This window comes from Mus caroli, unplaced genomic scaffold (genome assembly GCF_978045245.1).
Source record: "Mus caroli unplaced genomic scaffold, Mus_caroli_1 scaffold_18, whole genome shotgun sequence".
Taxonomy (NCBI): domain Eukaryota; kingdom Metazoa; phylum Chordata; class Mammalia; order Rodentia; family Muridae; genus Mus; species Mus caroli.
Genome location: NW_028227273.1, coordinates 27,113,513 through 27,135,837, shown reverse-complemented (window position 1 = coordinate 27,135,837; position 22,325 = coordinate 27,113,513). Strand labels below are relative to the sequence as shown.

General features: G+C 44.1%; 1 protein-coding gene across 3 annotated transcripts in view; it reads right to left on the bottom strand.

Annotated features, from left to right (window-relative positions):
* Arhgap28 (Rho GTPase activating protein 28) overlaps positions 1-22,325 on the bottom strand; it is a 162,420-nt gene that overhangs the window by 5,675 nt on the left and 134,420 nt on the right. For all 3 annotated transcript variants that reach the window (XM_021149846.3, XM_029470857.2, XM_085832877.1), the window contains exons 11-17: positions 22,142-22,304; positions 18,923-19,005; positions 16,143-16,340; positions 15,412-15,525; positions 6,920-6,976; positions 4,392-4,516; positions 563-627 (exon numbers count right to left, since the gene is read on the bottom strand). In XM_021149846.3, coding sequence (XP_021005505.1) covers positions 563-627; positions 4,392-4,516; positions 6,920-6,976; positions 15,412-15,525; positions 16,143-16,340; positions 18,923-19,005; positions 22,142-22,304 — 805 coding nt within the window. The remainder of the gene's footprint in view (positions 1-562; positions 628-4,391; positions 4,517-6,919; positions 6,977-15,411; positions 15,526-16,142; positions 16,341-18,922; positions 19,006-22,141; positions 22,305-22,325) is intronic.

Below are 22,325 nucleotides of genomic sequence, written 5' to 3'. Positions count from 1 at the left end.
CTCTGAAAGCCATTTTAGGTGGACATGATGCTAATGGGAGGGAAAGGGTTATGGTGAAGGGGTAAACTGAGGCACAGGTAGAGTCAGGCCCTGACTGGGGACGGAAGGAAATCCCCGAGGAGAGCAGAGAAGCACTGGCCACAAATAAGAGAAGACACAGAGCCCACATCAGCCACAGAGGACACAGACAAAGGCACAATGACCTTTTGACCCGCTCGTCGGGGAGACAGAATGGTCTCCAGACCTCGCTGTGAGCCAGAACAGCGAGCACACTCTGCAAGGTCTCAGCTCTGTTCTGTTTTGTGAGTCCAGCAAGAGACAGCTTCTAACTTTTAAGAGTCACAATGAAAATGGCCCCCAAATCTTTACCCCACTTCAGTTTTGAGAATATCAGAGAAAAAGAAAGTCACGTAATTACTTTTACACGGAATCACATTTGCTGATCTCATTTTTTTCCCCCTAGAAAACCTGTAAGAAAGAATAACGACCCAAACAGCCCAAGCCTACAATAATAGCAACTTATCTTGGAATTCGGGCATAGAGATTATTGAACAATCCTTACCTATATTTCCTCCAACTTCATATAACCTTTGGTTCTGCATCTTAATATGTTCAGACGAACCATGACTAAGAAAACACAAAAACAAAGATGGTAGCAGTTTAGGGCTTTTTCTGAATCCACGGTGAATACTGACAGGTCATTGTATCTTGAGGAACCACACCCCACAGGACAACCGCAATAAGAATCTGACTCCAAAGCAGCTGAGGCAGCTGCCAATCAGTGGCAATCAATCGCTACAGCATCATTTACTGAAAAGCTATTCTTTCTCCACTGAATGCTATGGTGGTAGGTTTTTTGTTTTTTGGGTTTTTTGTCAGAAATTTGCTCCAGGAATACACAAATTAATAGAGGCAGTTAAATAGAAGAGCGTTTAGCAGTTGGTAGAAGCATCTATTTTATTACAACTTACAAATCTTTAACCTTGACTTCTCCCAGTGTCTATTTATGTATATCATGTGTATTTATGAGTGTGGACATACATGTACCAGAAGCCTGTGCGTGTGTGCTGGTGACTGAGTTCAGGCCATCTGACGTGGTGAAGTCCTTTCACCTGGTGAGTCCTTCCATCTCCTTCAGATTACAACCTTTCAACTGAGGTAGTGATGGGTCTCAGCGGGAAGTTGGGGCTATGGGTCTCCTCAAGTTTCCTCAGATGATTCAAGACCATCCTAGTTTATCTTTATTATAAGTACAGTCTCTATAAAATACATTTGCTGTGGGTAAGGGATGCATGTGCCATGGGGGCATGACAGGAAGTCAGAGAATAACTCATGCTCTCTCTCTCTACTAAGTGTATCCTGGGAGTTGAACTCAAGGTCATTAAGCTTGACCGCAAGCCTCTTTAGCCCATTAAGCCCTCTCACTGAACCAGAGTGTTTTCTTTCCACAAAAAGGTCTAATTGAGGATTTTGTTATTTCTTTAAAATAACTTAGGATTTTACCGAATGCCAACATCTCTGCAATGAGATTTCAAGTTTTTGTATGGTTCTTTATGTATGGCTGGGCCAGCAACAGCCACATGACTGTTCAGGCTCCTGTTAGCCTGCCTGCCCTCTTTTCCAGCAATTCGAGCCACAGACTTAGGACCCAGGACGCTGCCTACTCTGTGGTGGTGGATGTCACCGTGTCTGTCCTTGTAATTGGTCCCAATAGCTTCCACCAGATTAGTGAGAGCGCCACCATCTTCCAAGTTAACCTATGTGCACATTTCCCTGTGGACCAGCTGCCACAGCCTGGCCTTTCCCTTGATGATACAATAAGGGACCCCCATCTTGTTACACAGGGTGGGCAGGAAGATCACTGACTCAATGGGGGCCTATGTCATGGGTGATTAGCATCAGTCGAGCCTTCCTGTTCGCCACCAAGATGGTGGCCATACTGACCCCTGCTTTTGTCTCAGCATGGACCAGCAGTCTTTTGCTGCTTCTTCTGCTGTCTCCACCCTGTACTTGTGGGCAAGCTTAAGCAGATGAGTAGCTGTTTGCCACTCCAGAGTCTTGGTGAACAGGTTCATGGCAGGAGGCTCTTTGAACTGCTTATAGAGGAGGGCCCTTTGCCACTGCAGCCTGATGGGGCAGGGCCATTTGATGAAGAGAATGAGATCTCTTTGGGGCTGATGATCACCTGTTCAATGCTAAAAGTCTTAGGCCTTGTATCAAAAAGAGGATTCGCAGAGTGCAGAGATAGCACAGCAGTTAAGAGCACTGCTTTCTTTCCCAGAGGTCCTGAGTTCAATTCCCAGCAACCGCATGGCAGCTCACAACCATCTGCAATGAGATCTGATGCCCTCTTCTGCTATGTTTGGAGACAGCCACAATCTATTCATATAAATATAACAAATAAATGTTAAAAAAGAAACTATCTGTGAAAAAAAAAAAGGAGGACTCACCACCTTTTTGGCCACTTGATTCTTCATGAGGGGTAGGGTCAGGGCCACCACCTTCATCCCTTTGGCTCTCTCTCCTTTGGACAGCTTACTTGGCTGGACTTAGATTTCTTGAGTGTGTGTGTATGTGTGTGTGTGACTGCCTACACATAAAGTTCATGAATCACAAGTATACAACTTGAAGGACTTGCAAAACGACCATCCCTTAGGATTAATAAAATAACTTATTGGAAGCCAATGACATGTTTTGTCCATTTAGATTCCTCCCATGCCCCCAAACCTGAAAAACAGTCTGACGTCTATCATTACAATCTGCTTCTGACTTCCACCGTTTCTATCCCCACTGACATAATTATAGCTGCTTAAAACAATACAAATTCTTTATGCCCATTTTTACCAATGGTAACATTTTGCAAAATTATAACCTAATGCCCTGTCTTAGGGTTTCTATTCCTGAACGAAACATCATGACCAAGAAACAGTTGGGGAGGAAAGGGTTTATTCAGCTTACACTTCCATACTAAATTACACTTCATCACTAAAGGAAGTCAGGACTGGAATTCAAGCGGGTCAGGAAGCAGGAGCTGATGCAGAGGCCATGGAGGGATGTTACTTACTGGCTTGTTTCCCCTGGCTTGTTCAGCCTGCTCTCTTATAGAACCAAGACTACCAGCCCAGAGATGGCATCACCCACAAGGGGACCGCCCCCCTTGATCACTAATTGAGAAAATGCCTTACAGTTGGATCTCATGGAGGCATTTCCCCAACTGAAGCTCATTTCTCTGTGATAACCCCAGCTGTGTCAAGGTGGCACAAAACAAGCCAGTACATGCCCCACTAAGGATATCAAGATCGACCCCTTGTATTCAGAATACAGCGATACTTGTGCTCACTGGGCATTAGGTTCAACACATTGTCAGAGGGGGTTGTTCATGCACTTCCCCCCATCTCAGTCAAGAGTTCAGTACCAGGGTTCTAACATTACAGGCACCTTTATGTTACCCGTAGAACCACATCTGTCTTCCCCAGTCATAATCACTAACTAGTCCCCCCCCCTCATGTATAACATCTGTGAGTTAAAAACTATTATATGAACAAAGTCACATGACAAGTACACCAAATATGGCTACTTCATCTGAATTTGCTCCAAACACTTAAGGAGATACAGACATTTCACTAGAAGTAATCCAACCACGTCCAGGACCCACGTTACAACTAATACATAGAAGCAGGTGTCTCTTGTCATCTGTAAAACTGTAGGGTCAGCTGTTTCTACGTGAGCACACATTCCTAGAAGATTGGCTAGTGCTCTTTTTATGGACACTTCTGGGGATACGTGCCGAGAGCTGTGGGTACCGTTCAGACGCTGAGGGTGAGGGCTTGCAGGTCTTAAAAGGAGCAGTAATGGTGTCCAGGGAGCTACATGATACTTCTGGAACCAAGATATTGACAAAACTAACCGCCATATTTATTGCTCTAATGAAAGATAAAACTCATTGATCAAATCACATTTTTACGAAAAGAAAAGAATCATGGGGCTGGAGAGGCTACTCAGCCATTAAGAAGGCTTGCCTGTCTTCCAGTAAACTGAATTCAATTCCCAGCACCCATATTAAGTGGCTCACAATTGCCTGTAACTCAAGCTCCAAGGGATCCAATTGGGCCTCTGCAGGGTACCTTCGCACATGGCAGATACACATATGCAAAAATAAATAGATCAAAATAAATCTCAATAAAAGAATCCCATAGTACCAACTCCTCTAAAACCAGGCCTGTTGGTGATGATCCTATTGTCTAACCATCCTCACATCTTAACCCCTGTAATCTACTTGTAAACTTGCAAGGCAACAGCTACAATTGTTCAGAAGCCCACAGCTGCAGGAGTGTGGGCAGCCGTCTGATTCCCACCCACCCGCAGGCGTGGCCTGTAGGCAGGGCACTTACCTGTTCTCATACTGAAATTTCGCCAGGATATCTTTGGCTTTGGTCTGGCTGTTGAGCTGAATGGCCATGGACACTTTGGACAGAAGCGGAGCGTGGACCCTTATGACACCTTCTGGCACATCAGACTGTCATCGAGGACAGAGCAAAACTCGGTCAGACTAGCGTGCCTGTCAGTTCAATGGCTGCACGCGGGAGCTGGAAATCAGGGGCTTTCTGAATGAGGAGCACCTGCCCACATGAGCAGTGCTCAGCCAGGTGGAGCATGCCTCCCTTCTCTCCCAGAATGTCAACCACCAAATCCGACCCGGGATTCTACTCGCATGCACATGGAAGCATCACTCAGATGCCTGGCACCACAGGGAAGAAGATGTGGATTCTGACAGATGGCATACCTTTATTGAAGAATATCCTCAAAACCTTAATTTAAATATATACACACACATATATAATATACTATATTATTATATACTATAATATATATCAGTATCTTTATTAAATATATATGTGTATATGTAAATCTAATGATACTTATCAGTATCTTTATGTATACATATAAAATGATATCTATCAATTATATTTATTGAACAATGTCCTAAAAACCCTACTTTAAGATGTACACACACACACACACACATACACACACACACACACGTATGAGTTGCTACAATGTATGCCCTAGAACACTATGTTAGCTGGTCTCTTCAAATAATATATTGAAGTTCTAACCCCTAGAACCTTGGAAATGTGACCTTATTTGGAAATAGACTCAAGTATAAAGAGTATTAGTAAATTAGTAATTAATAAAGATGTCGTCAACCCTAAATATCTCACTCTCATCAGACCTGTGCTCCAAGGAGAGGAGAAGAGACAGAGGACACCCAGTGAGAGCACCACAGCAAGACAGCAGTGGGGACTGGAGGGGACCATGGGAAGGCAACGGTGGGGACTGGAGGGACACACAGTGACAACACCACAGGAAGACAATGGCAGAGGCTACATCAGCCAAGCACTGCTGGCATCACCAAAGGTCAGCAGAGGAGTCTGGATTTTCCTCACAGTGCTCAGAAGAAACCCACTGACTGACATTTTCACTTGGATTTTAAACTCCCAAATCAGAAGAGCATAGATCTCTACTGTTGGTTATCCCATCTATGGTACACTGTTATGATTATCCCATCTATGGTGCACTGTTATGGTAGTCATAGGAAACTAAAGCACAGTATGTAACACCAGGCCAGTCCTTTTATTTCTTTCTACTATTTGATATCACCACCAAGAACTAAGGTAGCCTGCCATGTAGAGGGATTGGAGTTGGGGGAATTTGGACAGAGACCACAGCTTACTGCAGTCAAGGCCACATTCCTTAAACACTCCTGCCATCTCAGGACCTTCTCATCCGACCTCTCCAGATATCTCTGTAAGATCAGTTCCTACTCAAACATTATTCAGCTTCTTAACAGAACAAACTCACACCCCTTATAATTTTGATGCCTTGGTACCTTGTGTATCGATACAAAATTGCTCCTCTGACCCATCAGCTAAAGTTCCTGTATCATTGCTTCAAGTGCAAACCGGCAAGAGCAAGCTTGAAGGGCAGATTGAGACCTACATCAGACAAGAATGAAGTGGGAGTGGCCTCAGAATAGCTATGGGGGCTGGGCATGATGGAAGATGCCTATAATCTTCATATTCAGGACATGGAGGTAAGACAGCTGTTAGTTTAAGGCTAGCCTTGCCTACAATGGTGAGACTATCTCAAAGATGAAAAATGGCAGAAGTGATAGAAGGCTTCCTGCTTGCTCGGTGGGCACAGCGCCCCGTGTTCACTTCCCAGCATCACACACACAAACTCTCACACACACAAACTCTCATATACACACACTCAAACACCCCCACATTCATCCTCATACACTCACACAAACATACACACACACAAACACATACACATAAACACACACAAACACACATACTCAAACATTCACACACATGCTCACACTCACATACACACACTCACATACACTTACACACTCACACACATGCAAACACTATCTCAAACATTCATACACTCACATGAACACTCAAACACACACAAACACACACTCACACAAACACACCCACTCAAACACACATACACACAAGCACACCCACTCAAACACTCACAAACACACATACTCACTCACACATGTTCACACTCACACACATACAAACACACTCAAACACTCACACACAAACTCTCACATACACACACTCACACACACTCAAACACCCCCACATTCACCCTCATACACATTCACACAAACACATACTCACACATACACACACTCATACATTCACACACACACACACAGACAGACACATGCACTCACATTCTCTCTCATACATAGTCTCTTTCACATACATGTTGCTCTCTCATACATACATACATACACATTATTTCTTTCACATGCCCATTTCTTTCTCTCTTCACACACACACACACACACACACACACACACACACACACCACTAGCCAGAAAAAAAAATCTTACCATTCTTCTTGAGGAAGGTGATTTCTGTGGTACCTTTGAGGTCTTGAGGATTGAAACCTAAAGAAGACACATTCCATCTTTCAGATTGGCCCCAAGAATCCCACAATCCTCGTGGGAAATGTTTGAGCATTTATCAAATGGTACAGTGCTTATGCACTTTGACCCCACAATCCCTCGTTTATAAACTCAACTTTGAACAGATTGCCATTGTGAAAACAGGGACATATATGCTAGGTTATTCACTGAAACTCAAATCATAAGAGATGAGATCGAATGCTACCGGGGTTCACGGATCTGGGTGGCCTAACCAAGCTATTGTCTATTCTTTAATAAAAGTTACCACCCCATCAAAATCCACCAGCCATACCTATCTAGATTCCGAACAAAGCTGTCTCCATAGTTTCTTTTTTTTTTTTTTTTTTTTATATTTTTATTACATATTTTCCTCAATTACATTTCCAATACTATCCCAAAAGTCCCCCATAGCGCCCCCCACTTCCCTACCCACCCATTCCCATTCTTTTGGCCCTGGCATTCCCCTATATTGGGGCATATAAAGTTTGCAAGTCCAATGGGCCTCTCTTTCCATTGATGGCCGACTAGGCCATCTTTCGATACATATGCAGCTAGAGACAAGAGCTCCAGGCTTCTGGTCAGTACATCATGTTGTTCCAACAATAGGGTTGCAGATCCCTTTAGCTCCTTGGGTACTTTCTCTAGCTTCTCCATTGGGAGCCCTGTGATACATCCAATAGCTGACTGTGAACATCCACTCCTGTGTTTGCTAGGCCCCGGCATCGTCTCACAAGAGACAGCTATATTTGGGTCCTTTCAGCAAGATCTTACTAGTGTATGCAATGGTGCCAGCGTTTAGAAGCTGATTATGGGACGGATCCCTGGATACAGCAGTCTCTAAATGGTCCATCCTTTCATCACAGCTACGAACTTTGTCTCTGTAACTCCTTCCCTGGGTGTTTTGTTCCCAATTCTAAGAAGGTGCACAATGTCCACACTTTGGTCTTCATTCTTCTTGAGTTTCATGCGTTTATCAAATTGTATCTTATATCTTGGGTATCCTAAGTTTTGGGCTAATATCCACTTATCAATGAATACATATTGTGTGAGATCTTTTGTGATTGTGTTACTTCACTCAAGATGATGCCCTCCAGGTCCATCCATTTGGCTAGGAATTTCATAAATTCATTCTTTTTAATAGCTGAGTAGTACTCCATTGTGTAAATGTACCATAATTTCTGTATCCATTCCTCTGTTGAGGGACATCTGGGTTCTTTCCAGCTTCTGGCTATTATAAATAGGGCTGCTATGAACATAGTGGAGCATGTGTCCTTTTTACCGGTTGGGACATCTTCTGGATATATGCCCAGGAGAGGTATTGCTGGATCCTCCGGTAGTACTATGTCCAATTTTCTGAGGAACCGCCAGACTGATTTCCAGAGTGGTTGTACAAGCTTGCAATCCCACCAACAATGGAGGAGTGTTCCACTTTCTCCACATCCTCGCCAGCATCTGCTGTCACCTGAATTTTTGATCTTAGCCATTCTGACTGGTGTGAGGTGGAATCTCAGGGTTGTTTTGATTTGCATTTCCCTGATGATTAAGGATGTTGAACATTTTTTCAGGTGCTTCTCTGCCATTCGGTATTCCTCAGGTGAGAATTCTTTGTTCAGTTCTGAGCCCCATTTTTTAATGGGGTTATTTGACTTTCTGGAGTCCACCTTCTTGAGTTCTTTATATATATTGGATATTAGTCCCTTATCTGATTTAGGATAGGTGAAGATCCTTTCCCAATCTGTTGGTGGTTTTTTTGTCTTATTGATGGTGTCTTTAGCCTTGCAGAAGCTTTGTAGTTTCATGAGGTCCCACTTGTCAATTCTCGATCTTACAGCACAAGCCATTACTGTTCTATTCAGGAATTTTTCCCCTGTGCCCATATCTTCAAGGCTTTTCCCCACTTTCTCCTCTATAAGTTTCAGTGTCTCTGGTTTTATGTGAAGTTCCTTGATCCACTTAGACTTGACCTTAGTACAAGGAGATAGGAATGGATCGATTTGCATTCTTCTACATGTTAACAACCAGTTGTGCCAGCACCATTTGTTGAAAATGCTGTCTTTCTTCCACTGGATGTTTTTAGCTCCCTTGTCGAAGATCAAGTGTCCATAGGTGTGTGGATTCATTTCTGGGTCTTCAATTCTATTCCATTGGTCTATTTGTCTGTCACTATACCAGTACCATGCAGTTTTTATCACAATTGCTCTGTAGTAGAGCTTTAGGTCCGGCATGGTGATTCCACCAGAGGTTCTTTTATCCTTGAGGAGAGTTTTTGCTATCCTAGGTTTTTTGTTATTCCAGATGAATTTGCAGATTGCACTTTCTAATTCGTTGAAGAATTGATTTGGAATTTTGATGGGGATTGCATTGAATCTGTAGATTGCTTTTGGCAAGATAGCCATTTTTACAATGTTGATCCTGCCAATCCATGAGCATGGGAGATCTTTCCATCTTCTGAGATCTTCTAGAATTTCTTTCTTCAGAGACTTGAAGTTTTTATTATACAGATCTTTCACTTCCTTAGTTAGAGTCACGCCAAGATATTTTATATTATTTGTGACTATTGAGAAGGGTGTTGTTTCCCTAATTTCTTTCTCAGCCTGTTTATTCTTTGTGTAGAGAAAGGCCATTGATTTGTTTGAGTTAATTTTATATCCAGCTACTTCACCGAAGCTGTTTATCAGGCTTAGGAGTTCTCTGGTGGAATTTTTAGGGTCACTTATATATACTATCATATCATCTGCAAAGAGTGATATTTTGACTTCATCTTTTCCAATTTGTATCCCTTTGATCTCCTTTTGTTGTCGAATTGCTCTTGCTAGGACTTCAAGTACAATGTTGAATAGGTATGGAGAAAGTGGACAGCCTTGTCTAGTCCCTGATTTTAGAGGGATTGCTTCAAGCTTCTCACCATTTACTTTGATGTTGGCTACTGGTTTGCTGTAGATTGCTTTTATCATGTTTAGGTATGGGCCTTGAATTCCTGATCTTTCCAAGACTTTTATCATGAATGGGTGTTGGATCTTGTCAAATGCTTTTTCCGCATCTAAGGAGATGACCATGTGGTTTTTGTCTTTGAGTTTGTTTATATACTGGATTACGTTGATGGATTTCCGTATATTGAACCATCCCTGCATCCCTGGGATGAAACCTACTTGGTCAGGATGGATGATTGCTTTGATGTGTTCTTGGATTTGGTTAGCAAGAACTTTATTGAGGATTTTTGCATCAATATTCATAAGGGATATTGGTCTGAAGTTTTCTATCTTTGTTGGGTCTTTTTGTGGTTTAGGTATCAGAGTAATTGTGGCTTCATAGAATGAGTTGGGTAGAGTACCTTCTGTTTCTATTTTGTGGAATAGTTTGTGAAGAACTGGGATTAGATCTTCTTTGAAGGTCTGATAGAACTCTGCACTAAACCCATCTGGTCCTGGGCTTTTTTTAGTTGGGAGACTATTAATGACTGCTTCTATTTCTTTGGGGGATATAGGGCTGTTTAGATCATTAACCTGATCTTGATTCAGCTTTGGTACCTGGTATCTGTCTAGGAACTTGTCCATTTCATCCGGGTTCTCCAGTTTTGTTGAGTATAGCCTTTGGTAGAAGGATCTGATGGTGTTTTGGATGTCTTCAGGATCTGTTGTTATGTCTCCTTTTTCATTTCTGATTTTGTTAATTAGGATGCTTTCCCTGTGCCCTCTAGTGAGTCTGGCTAAGGGTTTATCTATCTTGTTGATTTTCTCAAAGAACCAGCTCCTTGATTGGTTGATTCTTTGAATAGTTTTTCTTGTTTCCACTTGGTTGATTTCACCCCTGAGTTTGATTATTTCCTGCCGTCTACTCCTCTTGGGTGAATTTGCTTCCTTTTGTTCTAGTGCTTTTAGGTGTGTTGTCAAGCTGCTAATGTGTGCTCTCTCTAGTTTCCTTTTGGAGGCACTCAGAGCTATGAGTTTTCCTCTTAAAAATGCTTTCATTGCGTCCCATAAGTTTGGGTATGTTGTGGCTTCATTTTCATTGAACTCTAAAAAGTCCTTAATTTCTTTCTTTATTCCTTCCTTGACCAAGGTATCATTGAGAAGAGTGTTGTTCAGTTTCCACGTGAAGGTTGGCTTTCTATTATTTATTTTGTTATTGAAGATCAGCCTTAGTCCATGGTGATCTGATAGGATGCATGGGACAATTTCAATATTTTTATATCTGTTGAGGCCTGTTTTGTGACCAATTATGTGGTCAATTTTGGAGAAGGTACCATGAGGTGCTGAGAAGAAGGTATATCCTTTTGTTTTAGGATAGAATGTTCTGTAGATATCTGCCAGATCCATTTGATTCATAATTTCTGTTAGTTTCACTGTGTCCCTGTTTAGTTTCTGTTTCCATGATCTGTCCATTGGTGAAAGTGGTGTGTTGAAGTCTCCCACTATTATTGTATGAGGTGCAATGTGTGCTTTGAGCTTTACTAAAGTTTCTTTAATGAATGTGGCTGCCTTTTTATTTGGAGCATAGATATTCAGGATTGATAGTTCCTCTTGGAGGATTTTACCTTTGATGAGTATGAAGTGTCCCTCCCTGTCTTTTTTAATGACTTTGGGTTGGAAGTCAATCTTATCAGATATTAGAATGGCTACTCCAGCTTGTTTCTTCATGCCATTTGCTTGGAAAATTGTTTTCCAGCCTTTCATTCTGAGGTAGTGTCTATCCTTTTCTCTGAGATGAGTTTCCTGTAAGCAGCAAAATGTTGGGTCTTGTTTGTGTAGCCAGTTTGTTAGTCTATGTCTTTTTATCGGGGAGTTGAGTCCATTGATATTAAGAGATATTAAGGAAAAGTAATTGTTGTTTCCTGTTATTTTTGATGTTAAAGTTGGCATTTTGTTCTTGTGGCTGTCTTCTTTTAGGTTTGTTGAGGGATTACCTTCTTGTTGTTTCTAGGGCGTGGTTCCTGTCCTTGTATTGGTTTTTTTCTGTTATTATCCTTTGAAGGGCTGGATTCGTGGAGAGATAATGTGTGAATTTGGTTTTGTCGTGGAATACTTTGGTTTCTCCATCTATGTTAATTGAGAGTTTGGCTGGGTATAGTAGCCTGGGCTGGAATTTGTGTTCTTTTAGTGTCTGTATAACATCCGTCCAGGATCTTCTGGCTTTCATAGTCTCTGGTGAAAAGTCTGGTGTAATTCTGATAGGCTTGCCTTTATATGTTACTTGGCCTTTTTCTCTTACTGCTTTTAGTATTCTATCTTTATTTAGAGCATTTGTTGCTCTGATTATTATGTGTCGGGAGGTATTTCTTTTCTGGTCCAGTCTATTTGGAGTTCTGTAGGCTTCTTGTATGTTCATGGGCATCTCTTTCTTTAGATTTGGGAAGTTTTCTTCTATAATTTTGTTGAAGATGTTTGCTGGTCCTTTGAGTTGAAAATCTTCATTCTCATCCACTCCTATTATCCGTAGGTTTGGTCTTCTCATTATGTCCTGTATTTCTTGGATGTTTTGAGTTAGGATCTTTTTGCATTTTACATTTTCCTTGATTGTTGTGCCAATGTTCTCTATGGAGTCTTCTGCACCTGAGATTCTCTCTTCCATCTCTTGTATTCTGTTGCTGATGCTGGTATCTATGGTTCCAGATTTCTTTCCTAGGGTTTCTATCTCCAGTGTTGCCTCATTTTGGGTTTTCTTTATTGTGTCTACTTCCCTTTTTAGGTCTAGTATGGTTTTGTTCATTTCCATCATCTGTTTGGATGTGTTTTCCTGTTTTTCTGTAAGGACTTCTACCTGTTTGATTATGTTATCATGTTTTTCTTTAAGGATTTGTAACTCTTTAGCAGTGTTCTCCTGCAATTCTTTAAGGGATTTTTGTGCTTCCTCTTTATTGTCTTCTGCCTTTTTATCAGTGTTCTCCTGCATTTCTTTAAGTGTGTTATTAAAGTCCTTCTTGAAGTCCTCTATCATCATCAGGAGATATGCTTTTAAATCCGTGTCTAGCTTTTCCGGTGTGTTGGGGTGCCCTGGACTGGGCGAAGTGGGGGTGCTGGGTTCTGATGATGGTGAGTGGTCTTGGTTCCTGTTAGTAAGATTATTACGTTTACCTTTCGCCATCTGGTAATCTCTGGGGTTAGTTGTTATCGTTGTCACTATTTAAAGATTGGAGCAGAAGCTGTGTTCCACTCACCAGCAGTCTCTAAATCCTGCGGCGGGGGTCGTGGGTAGCTGACGGTACCCCGGTGCTGGTCCAGCCGGAAGAGGCCTGTGGTCCTACTCAGGCCGTTTTTCTGCTTTCCTAACTAATGCAGTCTCTGGTCCCGCGTGCAATTGGATTGGAGCAGAAGCTGTGTTCCACTCTCCAGAAGTCTTAAGATCCTGTGGTGGGTGTTGTGGGTAGCTGGCGAGTGTCAGTCGACCCTGCGTCCCAGCTGCCCCGGTGCTTTTCTGACCGGAAGAGGGTTGTGGCCCTATGTAGGCCGGATTTCTCTCTCCCCAACCAGAGCAGTCTCAGGTCCCGCGTGATTGGACTGGAGCAGAAGCTGTGTTCCACTCACCAGCAGTCCCAAAATCCTGCGGCGGGGGTCGTGGGTAGCTGGCGGGTGTCAGGCAACCCTGCGCTCCCGCTACCCTGGCGCTGATCTGGCCGGGTGAGGCCTGTGGCCCTACTCAGGCCGGTTTCTGCTTCCCTAACTAATGCAGTCTCAGGTCCCGCGCAATTGGATTGGAGCAGAAGCTGTGTTCCACTCACCAGCAGTCCCAAAATCCTGCGGCGGGGGTCGTGGGTAGCTGGCGGGTGTCAGGCAACCCTGCGCTCCCGCTACCCTGGCGCTGATCTGGCCGGGTGAGGCCTGTGGCCCTACTCAGGCCGGTTTCTGCTTCCCTAACTAATGCAGTCTCAGGTCCCGCGCAATTGGATTGGAGCAGAAGCTGTGTTCCACTCACCAGCAGTCCCAAAATCCTGCGGCGGGGGTCGTGGGTAGCTGGCGGGTGTCAGGCAACCCTGCGCTCCCGCTACCCCGGCGCTGATCCAGCCGGGTGAGGCCTGTGGCCCTACTCAGGCCGGTTTCTGCTTCCCTAACTAATGCAGTCTCAGGTCCCGCGCAATTGGATTGGAGCAGAAGCTGTGCTCCACTCACCAGAAGTCTTAAGATCCTGTGGCGGGTGTTGTGGGTAGCTGGCGAGTGTCAGCTGACCCTGCGTCCCAGCTGCCCCGGTGGGTGCTTTTCTCGTCTCCATAGTTTCTAAAGGAACTGACCCTAGCAAAGTCCAGATGTTGGACCCAGGCTGAAAAATCTGTCAAGTTAACCAACCTGATGGTTCTGGTGAGGAGCTAGCTTGCTCCTGGAGTGACTGCCTAGCAGTGCAAGGCCCTGAGTTTGATCCCAGCACAGGGGGAAAAAAAGAGGTTGGTTTTTTTCATAAAGACTTAATTTTTCATGTAATCAATAAGTGGAATACAGGCATTAGTTGTGATTGTGAGCATGTCAGTGAGGACTAATCTCTGACTCCCCACAATCCCCCGCGCCTTGGCAAACCCTGCATCCCTTCCCCATGTTCGCCCTTTCTCCCTTCAAGATGGAGCTTAGAATCTGCTTCCTTCATTGTTATGCACAAAGCCACATTGGCACCTGTATCTGTATTATTGCTGTATCAGTGGCTCTGGCTCACCAGCGCCACAGCTGGTCTTACACTCTTGCACACTCCTGAGTGTTCATGGCACTTCAATCCCTTAGTCCCTAAACTGCAAGGTTTTGCACTCTCAGAGTTGAATAAAATCAGTGCCTAGAATGCACTGCCACCCTCCACATTTAATTAAAGCAACATAATTATTTTGAAAAATATTTCTATGTCTACCTCCACATAGATAAGTGTGCTCAATAGAAAATCTCTGGAAATGCTATGAGTTTAATTTTTTTTTTTTTTTTTGTCAATTGACAATTATCTATTCTCTATTCCAGTTTTCCACCATCAAAAAAAATTCTTTTCCTACTTATTTGATATACTGTCATAGGTACGTCCTTGCTGCTGCAGTAGAATATCCTGACTAAACCAGCTGAAGAGAGAAAGGACTCATTTTGACTTATGGCCCCACAGGTCTGCATCCACCAGGGCAGAGCAGCAGCAGCAGCAGCAGCAGCAGCAGCAGCAGCAGGGGGACACTTTGGGCCTTTGGGGAACACGTCACATTCAAGTCTGACAATCTATCTGCCTGTAAGCCACTAAAAGGACATTCTAAGAAGTTATTCCTGGAATACCAAATGTTTTTCATGAGACTAACATTTCAAGGACTCTAACCCCAAAGCAGATAACTCAGCCCAACAGGAAGAGCCCAGTGCTCTGTTTATTGGAACTTTCCACAATATCTGTGTGGTGTATTAACGTAACCTTCCTTTGAGAAGGTGGCGGCTTGCCACGGCCCTGCTGTGGGTCTGCCCCGCTGATGCTCTCACCTCTCGATCCAGGGTCTTCCTCCTGAGCAGCTTCTTCATACTCGGGAGCTGCTTCTTCAACAGCATGGTGGCCTCATTCATCCTTCTGACCTGGGTGATCAAGAAAGATGGAACCTGGAGAAGAAAGAAACCCTTAAATGGAAGCACTTGGTAGATTTAGCCTTTTCTTATAGAAACGCGGCTTCCGCCCTCATTGTCCTCGAACTGTGACATATATCCTTGAGATTGGAAAAATGAGGAGGGTTTCAGTTTAGAAGAGAAAACGTGGTTCGAAAGAGTGTCCTGCTGTCCCTTGGTCGCCGAGAGGAGCCGGTTCTAGGACCCCTTTGGATTCTCAAATCCTTGTATGCTTGGCTATAGTATAGTGTTTGCCCATAACCCGCACAGATCCTCCTCTGTACAACTTTCAATGATTCACAATGTTTGATCCAATGCAAATGCGGTGTACGGCACTGTTTTATTGTGCTTTTTAGGGACTAGTAACAAGAAAGTTTGGCACATATATACAATTTTGGAAGGCTCTTTGGAGTTACGCTTGGTTAAATCTAGAGCTGAAGAACCCATGGATGGGGAAGGTTAACTGTTTGTGGATGCCTCAAACGACCGTGAGTTATTTTCTCACATTTCTGCCTCTTTCTGTTTCCAAGATCCCCTTGCTCCTGAGCTTACACATCTCCCTGCAGCTGGTGTCTCTCATAGGCACACTGGACAGCCATCAAAGCCCTACCCACCTTCCATAGAATTTTCTGGTACTTCAGCATCAGGCGGATGATGTGGGTCGCCGTGTTGGCCAGCAGCAGTTCCTCGTAGTCAGAGTGCTTGCTTCTGCTGAAGAACAGGTTGGGCGCCATCACTGTGGAAATGTTCCACAGGTTCATGCGGTTCTTGGATTCATTGGCGATCACTTTATTGAAGAATGTCATCAGAGCCTAACGAGAGACAGGAGAAGCGGGTCCTACCCTTGTGAGCCACCGACGGGCTTCTCTGACCACTCACCCCTAGAGCCCTTCGCTGTGTTGCTAGGAAAGTACGCAAAGGCGAGGATGAGCAAATGTGTCCTATGTCCCCTTAAACTGCTTAGAAGGAGACACATGAGCAGTTAATTCAGATGTCTGCTTCATAAAATAATTCCCTTCTTATGGGCTTATTACCATGGAGTCTACAGATAATAGGCTTTCTTTCTAATCCTAAATGGGCTTGACAAATATTGAAATTAAACATCAACCAGGGAGAGGAAAACACTGCAGCTCAAACAAAATAAATGCAATTCTGTTGTGAAGGAAGGAAAATAATTCTGTAAGTGAGAATGCCCTCAACTGAAAGCCCCACTGCCTAGAGCAATTTACTGTTTTCTTGAGAAAAAAAAAATAATGTAAGCATCAGGAGCCTCTCCTCCCTCAGCCCAAATGCAAAGGCAGGTGGACGTTTCCAGACACGACTTTAGACAGACCATCTTTCTGAAGTTGTTTGTGTGCTTGTTTTATTGTTCATTCTGGCCTCTAACTCGTGATCCCCCTGCCTCAGTTTCCTAAGCATTTCCTGGCATTGCATGCATGCCATAATGCCTGGTTCTTTGGACTGCTTTTTTAATTATGAAAATCTTCACCTGGAACAGCAATGTGTATGTGCAGCTTTTGTAAGCATTAAAAGAAAAAGATAAAGAAACTTGGTAATTTCCCAAGTGCACTGAATTACCACGATCCGGCCCTTACGAAAACCATTGGCCCTTCACCAAGAGGCTAGAACGCCCAGAGAGAACTCTTTGTTTTCTCAAGTCTGGATTCTCCTCTGTGTGTGCATGAGCATGTGCGTGTGTGTGTGTACACACATCTATATGTATGTATATAGACATGCCTGTGCCATGTACACATGTGGAGCGCAGAGAACAACTCTTGGGCGTCTGCCGTCTCCTGCCTGGGACCTGGGGACTGAACTGTAGCGGGCTTATTTTTTGACAGGGTGCGTCACAGGGTGCGTCACTGAGGCTTGCTGATTCAGCTCGGCCATGTATCTAGGCGCTGGAACAGTCCTGTCTCTTCCTCCATGGTAGTGGGATTACAGACACAAGCAGCTTTCCTTCGGTCACGGGGACCGGAACTCAGGCTCTCAGGATTTCCTCAGGAGCATTTTATTGACGGATCCATCCCCCTTGCTCCTCGGCCCTACCATAGTCTCTTTGATTAGGACATGTTTAACATGCCTTTTTAATAGATCCCACAGACTTGCAAGTCTATGATTCAGGCAGTATTCTCAGTAATTGATACTATTTTGTTTCACTCACTGTGTAAACTCTACAAGGCAGATATTTATAATGATCGTACAGGCAGGAAGGAGATTGGGCTGGGGATGGATGGAACAAATCGACCATCCAGCATCAGTCGGTTAAGTGGGGGCACCAAGGATCTGAAGCAAAAAAGCACACTGTCCAGCTGTGTTCCTGCCTTCCTTATAGCCAGCAGTTCTAATCTGAGCTCCGACATTTTAAAATGGAAAGACAAAGACTGTGTGTGTGCTCTGTTTTATGCCGTGGGGGGCAGGCTAGATAACCAGGCTCACACTGGCCTTGAACTCTCAACAATCCTCTTGCCTCAGAACCCCCAGGGCTAGGGCTATGGGCATGCACAACATGTTTTTTAAATTACTCAAATGTTTCCACTCTTGGAAAACCCCTTCCCCCCAACAACAACAACAACAAAAAAGCATGCAGAAAGAAAGCAACATGACATCTCCATTTTCTGCATCCTTTTGACTGGCCTTAAAATTAGGGGCTCTTTCAGCTCATCACACTTCAGTGTCAGTTCAGAGGGTCCAAGTACCTGCCCTGCCTATACCAGCTTTCTAAGAGCATATTCACCATCAAAACTACAAGAGAGAATTTCGGATTTCAAAGTGTACAACAAAGAAACAGGTCTGGAAGTTAGGGAAGGCAGGGAAGAGGAACCACGGGTACAAGTGTATCAGATGCTCTGTTGCTGGTGAGCAGAGAAGTTGCTTCTCTGGGCTTATTTTTTCTCACTCTGAAGAAATGTCTAGACCCTAGCAAGTGATATCTAAACTCCTAAAACTTAGAACTATTTAAATTATATTTTCTGTATTTGTTCTAAAACAGGAATATTTTAAAAATCTCACACAGTCCAATGGTCTTAGCTGCCCTCCTCAAAGCTCATTACAATTATTCCCCCCAGGCTGGAGCGAGTTCCAGATAGAACTGTGTTCTTAGAAGATATTAACTGCTCTCATTTGCTCCAGATCCTGGTATGAGTAAGCCTCTCTTCTTTTCCTTTCTATTCATCACACTTAATCCTGGCATCTGGTTAGTCACTCAGCATCCCTCAGTTACACTGAGGGAACTAAATGTTAATGTTCAGAAAGAGTTCTGGAATCTCCATCCTTTGTGTCTGCCTCTCTGCAGCATCATGGGGGTGTGGCATGCAAGGCGGTGGGGGCTGCACCATGCAGTTGGCTCTGTAAGCCATCACACTTCTGCTTCCCCCAGACAAGCCCCACTTACCTGCGCTGTGTCCCTGTTGGCGTCAGGCAGGGCCATGACCATGAGGTGCAAGGCTTGAAACTGTACTTTGATGTCAGGCCCTCCTAACAAGAAGACAGAAATAATCACACGCTTGAAACCACACTGATGCGTTCTGACAGCAATCATGCGAACATCTGGTTGCACAGGAGGGCTCTGACAGTTTAGTGGGAAGGGCCAGGCTTTCAAGCTCAACAATGTCAATTTGTTCATTTGGACAAGAGCCTCAGTCTGTCACCTCCCTTTCCATCCCAGGATGCCTGTTTATAGGCAGGTAGCCAAAAAGACCCTTTAATAATTATAGATTTATAGGACAGTTTCCTTTTCAGGGTGTGCCCGTGGAACCTGCCTTACTCTGTGAATAGAGGATGAGGCTCAATTCAAGAGCAAGTAAGCATTGCGCTCAAGGACACAACAGCCCGCAGCCACTAAGGACGTTTGTTCTAGAGCCAGGTTCGAATCCTGCTTTTAGTACTAAGGCATTCACCCTTTCTGCATATCCACAGGGCTGGCATGAGGATTACACAAGTTAGTACTCACACAATGTTCAAGTCAGTGCCTAGAAACAGTTGTCATCATACATGTGTGCACAGTGGCATTTATTCCCTATCTCACATAGACATTTGGGGAAGCGGTTAGTTTGGGAGACTGTGGGGACCGTTATTCCCTAATGACACAAGATGGCGCCAGAGGGTTGGCTGCACACTCAGGGAAGTCCATCCACCCAGGATAATGTACAGCCATCCATGCTGAAAATTTCAAGTGCTTTTCTCTCTGTATCCTCTTCCAAATTATCTGTTGGTGAAGAGTTTCTGGAGAAGCTTGGGCTCTGGAGTCCTGGGAAGTACTCAAGCTGGAGGCTACCTTTACGATCCCTTTACAGTCTGGCTGGAGACCATCGGTTGTTAGTAAAAGCATGGAGCAGCCTAGTAAGGGAAACCTCAAGTAAAGAACCTACTGCAGCAGTGTGTGTGTGTGTGTGTGTGTGTGTGTGTGTAGTTGGAGGGGGCTGGCGATATGTGTACACCCCTGTGTGGGAACAGGGGAGGTACATTCACAGATCCAATCACATTGTCTCAGCATTACTCACTTGGACTTTAGGAAGCCACGTCGAAGTTTTTAAAAAGAACATGCCATAGACCTAGTACATACGGTAAAGGCTAATGCGTGAACACGTGTAAATACCAGGACCTAGGAAGAACATGTCCAGTACCAAACTCAGATGAAACCTTCTCTTGCCATATGAATTGCAGGCCGAGAGCCCCGTCATCAGATGTGATCAATGCCAGAACAGCCCTGAGCAAGAGACAAGGGATGCAGGTGCAAGTGCAGGCATGGAGGTGTGCGGGTATGGAGGGAATGTAGGCATGCAGGCGTGCAGGTGTGCAGGCGTGTCGCTGTGTAGCCGTGCAGGTAGGTGTCCAGGTGTGGAAGCTCCGTCCATTTCAGAGAATTATGATGTTCCTGTCTCAATTACAAGTCTGAGTTGGCAAATGTTCCATTTTCCTTTTACTGATAGAACTTGGCCATACGCTGTCTCGATAACAGTTTGTGGCTAATTTATGTAATGCGCACTAGTATGGAACGTCCTTCCTCCTCCCTAGAGAACCATCTAGTCCTTTAACAGAACCAGCAAGTTGGAGGCCAAGACTGAAAAGATGCAGTGACTCTGCACATGAGTGGTAAACAATCTGTGCTCTCTGAGTTCCATGTAGTATGAAGAAGGTAGTTCCAACATACACACACGTGTACACACACTCACACACTCACATAGTCACTTATTCGCACCACATACTCACACATTATTACATACCCACTCACATACTCATACACACCCAGACACAAATATGCACAGTCACACACATATTCACACACTCACAAATACACAAAACACACACTCTCACGGCACACACACTCACATACACTCATACACACGCATACACACTCACACATACTTACATACACACTCACATACACTCATACACTCACAGACACAAATACACACACACATCACACACATATTCACACACTCAAATACATAAAACACACACTCTCACATATTCATACACTCACACACTCACAGCACACACACTCAAACACACTCATACACCCCCACACTCACAAAAACATACACAAATACATGCTCACACACACACTCACATACATTCACAAATACACACCCACACCACACACTCACACCCACACCACACACTCACACCCACACCACACACTCACACCCCCCACACACTCACACACTGTGATGGTTTGTATATTCTTGGACTAGGGAGTGGCACGATTTGGAGGTGTGGTCTTGTTGGAATCGGTGTGACCTGGTTGGAGTAGGTGTGTCACTGTGGGTGTGGGCTTAAGACTATCACCCCAGTTGCTTGGAAGTGAGTCTTCTACTAGCAGCCTTTAGAAGAAGACGCAGAACTCTCAGCTCTGCCTGCGCCATGACAGCCTGGATGCTACCATGTTCCCACCTTGATGATAATGGACTGAACCTCTGAACCTGTAAGCCAGCCCCAAGTAAATGTTGTGTTTTGTAAGATTTGCCTTGGTCATGGTGTCTGTTCACAGCAGTAAAACCCTAACTAAGACACACACCCCCCATACATACACAGACACATAAATTAAATGCTGAGTCACCGTATCAATGACTGATAGCATCTTTGGTCTTGTGAAGCATATGTCCTATTTAAACACTGCAGCCGAACACATCACCCGAACAGACTCTAAACTTGCTGCGCATACAAAATAAGAAGAGTATTTATCCATCCTCGAAGAAGACCCAGGCCATGAGATGACCCAGGGGCTGGAACTAGCAGACAAGGTTTTAAAGCAGCTCTCAAAGTATGCAAGCGATGTGAAAGAAAGTAATGTAGAATGAATGAAAAGACAGAGCCTGCCAACAGGCAAATTAAAATATTGAAAAGCATCCACTGGACCTTCCAGAGCTGAAAAACACTATAGTCTCCTTAAAATAGCAAGGTTTCTTCTTTAGCAAATTAAAAAATTAGGGACAACAATCTGATTTAGATGTGCGAACCCAGGACTATCATAAATGGTCTTCCACCCCAGGGTCCACAGGCACCGCCAGTCTGCACAGAGTAACCACACTTCATGGATCAACCTGGCACATTAGGCTGTGCTGACTTATGTTCTACGTATATTTAATCATATCTAACTTCTTCAACCTACTTTTCATCAGAGAGATGAAGGCGGGTATATATTCAACAGGGAAGAGAGAGGTGGGCAGCTCTCTGAAGAATGCTTTCAACATGACCGCAGCTTCTCTGTGACACATCTTGTCCCACTTGAACTTGTCAGCATTGAACCTGGCATCCAGTTCTTCGCGGTACTGCTGCAAAGCAAAGCAGTTGGT